Source organism: Notamacropus eugenii, chromosome 5 (assembly GCF_028372415.1).
Source record: "Notamacropus eugenii isolate mMacEug1 chromosome 5, mMacEug1.pri_v2, whole genome shotgun sequence".
NCBI classification, from domain to species: domain Eukaryota; kingdom Metazoa; phylum Chordata; class Mammalia; order Diprotodontia; family Macropodidae; genus Notamacropus; species Notamacropus eugenii.
The window spans coordinates 8,081,847-8,090,745 of NC_092876.1; the positions used below are offsets into that span (position 1 = coordinate 8,081,847).

An 8,899-nucleotide genomic window follows, 5' to 3' on the forward strand; every position below is an offset into this window, starting at 1 on the left:
CTCCCAGAATTGTTCAGAGGACCCAATGAGATAACATTTGGAAAGGGTTTGATCCAGTATCTCACACACAGTAGATGCTTAACAGATGTCTGTTTCCTTCCTTCCCTGCCCCCAACCAAAATAAAAGGCTTTGTGTGGGGAAAAGAAGCCTTGTTAACCAAGGTAAAGAAAGTCAGAGGCTTTGTGGAGGAACCAGGACTTGTGCTGGGTCACAGAGGATAAGAGGGGACAGAGAGAGGAAATGAAGCTCTGGCCCAGAAAATGCCCTCTACAGACACAGGCCACTCACAGGGGGAGACAGCCCTGGAGGTTTTAGTGACTTGCCCAAGGTCACCCAGCCAAGGTAAGTCAGAGGCAGGATCTGACCCCTGGGCTTCCTGACTGTGAGATCAGTTCTCGCTATCCTGACACCACAGTGCCCCACTCTAAGGAGGCACAGATGGGAATGGAAAATGCAGGAAAGCCGGGGACAGAGCACAAACACATAGGCAGGAGAGTTAGCAGGACTTTGGGTACCCTGGTCTGGTTGGGCCCCAGTGTATTTCAAATGGAACTGCATGGAAACACTTACAGCAACTCTTTTCATAGCAGCAAAGACTTGGAAACTAAGGCGATGGCCATCAAGTGGGGATGGCCCAACAGATTCTAGGCTATGAATCTATTGGATGCCACTGTCCCAAAACAAACAATGAAAAGGACAGCTTCAGACAAACCCAAGAAGGCTTGCATCTTAATAAGCAAGTTGGTAAGTTGCCACCTAGGCAGGCTGGGCCTGGAGGCAGGAAGACCTGAGATCAAATCCCACCTCAGACACTGACTAGCAACTGTGTGACCTTGGGCAAGTCACTGAACCTCTGTCTGCCTCAGTTTCTTCAACTGTAAAATCTACCTCCCAGCATTGTTGTGAGGCTCAAATGAGATAAAATTTGTAGCATTTAGAGATGCAAATGTCATTGTTATTATTATGAAGATTATAAATCTATGCCATGACATGATGAAGAGGCACAGATGTAGGTAAACATGGACCAGTTGTAACCTGCATCCCTGGAGGGAATCACATTGATGAGGTCACAGATCCATTCAAATGTCTGGGGAATAGGGAACGAGTGAAGGTGGGTCAATGCCTAAGGGAGAGGATCTGCAGCAGGATGAAGGAGGGGCTGGATGGGACAAAGGGGAGAGAAGGAAAGGGAAGCCTAGGTGGGCAGCACTGCCATGGTGCTGGTGAAGGGGGATGAGGGTCTGCTCTGGGGGGAGCATCAATGAGCAGATACTTATCTGACTCTCCTTCGCGTTACCCAGATGGGAGCCCCAAACCAGGAGGGGACAGCATCCCCTTTGCCTGGAATCCAGGCCCTCTGGTAAGCATTTCGCATTCTTGCTGCCTCTGCTATGGTGAATTTGTACTTACCCTGAATTTAAAAGAGGGTGGGGAACCTGTGGCTATCTAGGTCCTCAGTCAAAGGGCTTAAGGGTCACACATGACCTGGAGGCCAGAGGCTCCCCGCCCCTGCTCTAGAGAAATACAACCAATGCACCATGGGATCACAGATCTACAATGGGAGGAAACTTTGGAGGCCACTGAATCCAGCCCTCTAATTTTACAGATGAGGAAACTGAGGCACAGAGAGGTTAGTGACTTGCTGCCTTGTTGACAATATCCCTATTGAGTGCCCATCTGACTCAGTAAGCTCTTATCTTCCCTGACCTTCACTTTGTTCCACAGACAGTCATGTTCCAGCATGGCCACAGGTTGGACTTCTCCTCACTGTCCAGAACTCAAATGTGATGGAAGCACCTTCCAACCCTAACCTCTTTCCATGTTCACCTTTCCATTCTTCATCATCCTCTGATCCTGTTCTGCATCCCTGTGCTTACTTCTAATCACGTAAATTGTCCTTTTCACTGTAAACCATCAGCCTCAAATGGGAGTCCAGAGCTAAAGAAATCAACATAATTAATGACACTGAGAGAGGGAGAGGGGGCAAAAGGAAGGGAATAAGTATTTAGAGAGCACCTACTATGTGCCAGGCACTATGCTGGAGTACTTAATAAATATTATCTCATTTAACCATTAAGCACAAGAATCTTGTTCAAAGTGCTTTTAAAAATTCAGTTCAATAAGAAAATCAACATTTTCTTTACTTTCCATATTCATTTTTGAAGAAATCATTAAGGAAGAATAATTTTAATAATCATAATACTATAATACTAAATAAGAGAAGAATGACTTCCATAATTTTGGACCAAACGTTTTATAATAACTATATTAATGGTCAGGGGAATAATACAGACGTAGTTTACCTAGATATTATATAAAGCATTTGGCAAAGTCTCACACGCTATCCTAGTGGGAAAAAATGGAGATAAATGGGATAAACCAGGGATTCTTAAATTGGGGTGTGTGAACTTACTTTTAAAAATATTTCTGTTAACAGTTTTTCAAAATAATTGGTTTCCTCTGTAATCCTATGTTTTATTTTATGCACTGAAAAGCATTGCTTTAAGAAAGGGCACAAAGGGTGATATTAAAAGAACTGAGAAGTGAATGAGAGGAAAGAAATTGGAAGCAGTGAGTGCAGATAGTCTTTTCTAGGATTCAAGGTTGAGAAAGGCAGGACAAATAGGGGCTGAGAGCTGGAGGGGATGCAGGTCCAGTGAGTTTTTTCAGAATGGGAGAAATTTGGGTATGTTTGTAAACACCAGGAAAGAGCCAGCAGATAGGGAATCAAAATTAGAGAGACAGGAAATGACTGTGGGGGGCAATGTTCTGGAGAAAATGGGGGAAAATCAAGTCAAGCAGAGAGGTTGACCCTGCTGATGAGAAGAGATTGGAGGAATAGAAAAGAGAACGGGAGATGATGTCGGAAGAAGCAAGACATAGAGAAGGGAGAAGAGGGAGCTCAGAGGGCATGGCCACGGTTCTCTCAGCAGGGTATGAGGAGTGCGCAGGGATGGCGGGGGTAAGCCAGAGCTGAGATTCAGCAAGACTCAATGAAGAAGACAAGGTGGAGAATGACTTGAGAATAAAGGACAATAGAAAGTTGAAATGTTTAATTGGGTTGAGAATGAAAAGGCAAGAGAATGAGGCTAGGCAGGGGTGAGGTCCAGGTAAGTACTGAAGGGAGGAGGGATTGGAGGTCATAAGGCATAGAAAGAGATGTGATTCCTCAAGGTTATGATGGGACAAAGGAACTTCAGTGTTTTGATCATGGAGGAAGATCACTTGGGGGTGGGCATAATTGAAGGGGTGATCATCCCTGTGTGTAGCTCAGGCAGAGCCATAGAGGCTCAGGACAATGAGGAGCTGGGGAGTTGCAATGAGGTCTTAGTACAAGGGCAGGAATTGGATTAGAGTGGAAAGGTAGTAGGTAGTAAAGCCCCCATCACTACTGGGATTCAAGCAAAGATGAGGTACAGTTGAACTTCACAGCCTCTGCTGTCACATTTATTTCTGAAATTCTGATTCTGGGAAGGTATGAGGCAAGGAGAGGCTCTGTTCCCATGGAGTACTGCAAATATGATCTACCTGTCCAGACCTCTTTTTTTTTCTTTATATTCTACATAAGAGGGTTAGGCTCCATGATCCCTTAAGCTCTCTCCTGCCCTGAATCATTTACATACTCTCTGACCTCAAAATACTCTATCAGAGCATCAGGAAGAACAGCTAAGACTCAGTTCTCGGAGTGAGACATGTATGATGACCAAATTTCAAATGTCAAGAAAAGAAACTAGTCAGCTCTCTGAGAGAGGAGCTGTCATCCCCACTGACCTGGGAGCTGGCTGCCTGGAGCATAGGACCCATTGTCTCTTCCTCCTCTTGGCTCCTTGAGAAGGGCAGTCTTGAGAAAGCAGAGCTGTAAGACAAGGAGAAGTCATCAAGAACAGTTGTGCTTTTGCAGCACTCACTCGCACGGTACAAGTCCTCTGCTGGCAGTGGAGTGCTGAGCCCCATGCTCCCTATGGACGAGAGATTCTTAACCTTTCTGGTATCACAAAATCTGGGGAAGCCTATGGAGCCCTTCTCAAAACCATGCGTGTGCTTTAATTCATATAGTAACTGAAGGAGATGCTAAATTTCTGTTAAAGGTTAAGGAAAATAACGATATTTTCCCCCCGTGAAAGTTCACAGACCCGTCTGAAATATATCCATGGACCTGTTGGAGGTCTGTAGACCCCAAGTTAAGAATCCCTGGCATTAAAGGGGGTAAGGGGATGGGGAGGAAACAAGCACTTATGAAATGCCTACTATGTTCATGGTTCTTTGCATATTATTCCATTTGATAACCCAGAAACATCCTCATCACTGCCAGAAGGGAAAGAGAAAGAGAGAGAGAGAGAGAGAGAGAGAGAGAGAGAGAGAGAGAGAGAAAGACAATGGGGAGAGGAGGATGGAGAGAGAAGAAAACAGAAAGAGACAGAGATAGAGAAGGGGAGAGAATGGGGATAAGAGGGGAGAGAGGCAGAAAGGAGAGAGGAAGACAGAGACAGATGGAGGGGGAGAAACACAGGCAAAGATAGAAACAGAGACACACAGAGACAGAGAAAGGAGTAGGCCTATTATACTTCTAAGGTTCTTTTCATCTCTAAATCTATGAATGATACTATTTTCATGTAATAAACTGATCAAGGTGAATGAACACACACACACATCCTCTCCTTGTTCAAGCTCACAGGCATATGAGGAATCAATCTTTTGAACAATTATGGGTAACAATCTTTAGAGGGCAGTCCAGGTTTAGCTATTAAGGAGCTACAAGCCAGCTGTCTTTCCACTGTTGCCTCAGAGTTCTAAATTTACTCCTTAGGCTGGAGGTCGGAAACTACTCTGGCACCACCAGCTCCCAGGTCTGCTCCTTCCCTTCAGCTTAGGCCCTGAAATTCCAAGGAAAGGAAGGAGGACAGGAAGTCATCTTGCTGGACCCTTTCCAGTCACTCTGGGGTCCAAAAGCAAGGTTCTCCACGCTGGGCCCCCCATGCAAAGGTTCACATCCATGGTGCATCTAATGCCAAAGGCAAAATTCTTGGAATCATTACCCCTAGGGCAGCTAAGACCAGAGCTGGGGCAGGGGACATGGAGGGTGGGAGAGGCAGTGGCCTTTCTGACCACATCTGAATAATGGGGAGACTAGGTCAAGGAGCCCTGCCCCCACTGATGGGCACTGATGTTTCATCAATCCACCAAAGACTACTTAATACAGACCCCCTGAGGATGGAGACCAGATTAGGATCTAGTGAAAATGTCAAAGAGCTACCTACAGATGAGACTGTAGTCAACATTAAGCACCTACTGTGTGCCAGGCACTGTGTTAAACACTAGGAATACAGAGGCATAAAAGCTCTGCCCTCAAGAAGCTCTGTCTATCTGGAGATGAGACTGCAGGAGATAGGGGTTGTGACTTGATTTGACATAAAAGTAAATAATAAGGGTTAATAACAGCAGTGCTTTAGGTTAGCAAAGTGTGTTATATCCTGTCATCTCATGCACCTGCCACTCAATCTTCTGCTCACGAACTTTTCCACACCTTCTGGGGAGGCTAATCCTCAGCCAACAGATATACTAGCCTTTCGTGGAAGCCTTTCCCACTAGAGACTAGAAGATCACCTCCACCTCCAATGAGATACTAGAGAGGGCTTCAGAAGAGGGAAGAGGACCATCTGTCACATGACCAACAATATGCACTAGGGAATAATGAACAGGGAACTCAGAAGCAAAAAGCCCTAAGTTCAAAAAGCCTTGTCTTTGACACACACCAGGTAGTCCCAGGCAACCCTCTCAGACTCTTCTATGAAGAGCCATGGCAGACTCACAATGGTAGAGAGTGACCTCTCCATCACAGACATCCCAGCTTCTACATGTTAGCAACAAGATTCAAGGTAGGGTGCTCCTTCCACTGTACTTGGCTGCCAGTGTATATGTGTGTGTATGCGTGTGTGATTGTGTATGTGTGTGTACACACCCCTTTATACTTCAAGGATCTGTGGCTTTATGAGCATGGCTTCTCCCTCCAAGGACACAGATCACAACCCCTCTGTGACTTGGGTCTTCAAGAGATGCTGTAGCCAGAAATAGTCATTACCCATTCCCCTGGTGACCAACCTCACTAAGGTTAACCGGGCTGGTCCCAGAAGAGCCTTCACACCATCTGGCCACCAGGTCTTTCCTTGAAATCTTTCCAATTTGGTAGGACTAGGTACATGTGTAAGGACTGGCCCCTAAGGACCCAGTCACCTGCATGCAAAGACAGTCCATCAGAGGAGAGCACTGGGGTGAGGTCTATGGATGGAGGACTAGCCTTGGAATCACAAAGACCTGGTGGGAGCTGTCCCTCCTATACAAGCTGGCTGGGTGACGCAGTGTGTGTGTGTGTGTATGTGTCTGTCTCTGTCTGTGTGTCTGTGTGTGTGTGTCTGTCTGTCTGTCTGTGTGTGTCTGTGTCTGTGTGCCTGTGTGTGTGTGTATGTGTCTGTGTCTGTGTCTGTGTGTCTGTGTGTGTGTGTCTGTCTGTCTGTCTGTGTGTGTCTGTGTCTGTGTGCCTGTGTGTGTCTGTGTCTGTGTCTGTGTCTGTGTGTCTGTGTGTGTGTGTCTGTCTGTCTGTCTGTGTGTGTCTCTGTCTGTGTGTCTGTGTGTGTGTGTGTCTGTCTGTCTGCCTGTGTCTGTGTGCCTGTGTGTGTGTGTGTGTATGTGTCTCACTCCAGTTTTAAGATACCGAAGGCTTTGGTGTCTGTGTGTGTGTGTGTGTGTCTGTCTGTCTGTCTGTCTGTCTGTGTCTGTGTCTGTGTGCCTGTGTGTGTGTATGTGTCTGTGTCTGTGTGTCTGTGTGTGTGTGTGTCTGTCTGTCTGTGTGTGTCTGTGTCTGTGTGCCTGTGTGTGTGTGTACGTGTCTCACTCCAGTTTTAAGATACCGAAGGCTTTGGTGTCTGTGTGTGTGTCTGTGTCTGTCTGTGTCTGTGTGTCTGTGTGTGTGTCTCAGTCCAGTTTTAAGGCACTGAAGGCTCTGGGCACGCCCTGGTGCACGCATGCACATGTGCGCACACACAAATACACACGCACACACCAGAGACACGAAACAAAACAGAGAAAACCCGGCTGCGGACAGCGCCAAGGGGGCGGGGCCCCAGGCCGGGCCAGGGGCGGCCGGACTCACACGGGGGCTCCGGGGCCGGGGCGGACTCGGCACCGGACCCCAGACCCAGGGAGCGGCCCCCGGCTCTGGCTCCGCCTTCGCCCCGACCCCCTCCCCCACCTTGGGCGACGGCCGGGGGGCGGGGCTCCCGGGGCCGCCGCCCTAGACCTCGGACAGCGGCTCCTAAGGGGTTCAGAACAGACTCCCCGCGGCCCCGGGCGGGCGCGGGAACCCCAGGGCCTCGCCCCACCCCGGACCCCAGCTCAACCCCTTGGGTGCCCAGCCGGAGGCGCACGCACTCACCGGACCCGACCCGGCCCAGCCCTCCCACGTGGAGCCGCGCCTGGGCTGCATCGATAATGCGGAACTACAACTCCCAGAATCCCTCCGGTCTGGTCGGACCCGGTCGGGGGACGCCTAAAGGCTGGGAACCTCGCGAGGGCCTCTGGGAAATGGAGTTTGGTCACCCCAGAGGAGATGCCTGGAAGGGGAGTCCGGGAGTTTGCTGGACTTCACGGCCCGCTGTCCAAGCTCAGAGTCCAGACCCCATCACCCAGAAGTCTGTACACTTATATAGGGAAAAATGTGAAGGGAGTTCCTGAGTTAAATTCAGGAAACTTGCAGGAAATTTCTCTTGGTCCTTTCTTTCTCTGCTTCATTCAATCTCTTCCCAGCTATCACAGCTAACAGTACCAGTCTCTTGGGAGTCCATTGGTTAGACTTCGGCTAGGTGACGTAGTGGATAGAGTGCCCAACTTAGAGTCAGAAAGTGTTAGGCCCTGGGTTGGTCTGGCACCATCAACTTGGACTCAGTCCATCAACATACTGTCATTTATTTTTAACATTGAGTCGGATCCCCTCCCCCCCCCCATGACCCTATTGGGGGTTTTCTTGGCAGAGATATTGGAATGATTTTCTACTTTGTTGACCTGAAAACTTGGTTAAAGAAAAGGCAGCAGGCTAAATGCATACATTTTATGATTTAATTAATTAATTAATCAATTCCCTATTAAAGACAACGGTAACATAATGCATTATGGAGCCAGAAATGTTCTGGCTACCCAGTGCAGAAATCTTCTGGCTTATATACATTTTGCCGTGAGAAAGGAACTCTCCTAGTTGAACAAATCATAAATTCAGTAAGACAGAACAATTAACAAAGCAATGTCAGTCAAGTCTTGAGATTCCAAGCTGGGTAAACATATGTCCCAGGTGGTAAGGAAATCCCACCACTGGTAAGTGGCAGGTTTCCTGCCCTAAACAGATAACTGACATAGGAAAGGGTAAACAAAGTTCAATAGAAATTACGACCTAAGATGTCTATATTTTCTTTACCATTAACATGCCATAACATAGTATATGTCTGCAAATATTAAGATATGGAAAACGTCCCATTATTCAAGATAGTGTCTTAGGTTAAAGGTCACTTAAGGAATGTTAAGTCAGCCTTGGCAGGCTTTTGTTGACATAGGAAGAGGCATTCTCTGAGTTTTCTTCAGAGAGAACAAAGAGATTATTCCAAAATTTTATATTAAACATTATCAACTTCCTTCTCGTGCTCATTTACAAATGAGGCAAACAGGGTTCAGTGACTTGCCCAGGGTCACACAGTAAGTGTCTGAGGCTGGATTTGAACTGAGGAAGATGTGTCTTCCTGACTCCAAGCTATTTTTTTTTCAAATTTATTTGTTTTCAGTTTTTAACAACTACTTCCACAAGTTTTAAATTTTCTCCCCCTCCCTTCCCACAGGGGCATACAATCTTATATGGGC

At 47.2% G+C, this 8,899-nt stretch overlaps 1 protein-coding gene across 1 annotated transcript in view; it reads right to left on the bottom strand.

Moving 5' to 3' along the window:
* Window positions 1-7,482, bottom strand: part of LOC140508275 (uncharacterized) — a 49,236-nt gene extending 41,754 nt beyond the window's left edge. Inside the window, 2 exon segments of the mRNA XM_072616078.1 lie at window positions 3,773-3,857; window positions 7,431-7,482. Of these exon segments, the coding sequence (XP_072472179.1) occupies window positions 3,773-3,805 (33 nt within the window). The 5' untranslated portion in view covers window positions 3,806-3,857; window positions 7,431-7,482.
* Window positions 7,483-8,899: the final 1,417 nt, after the last annotated feature.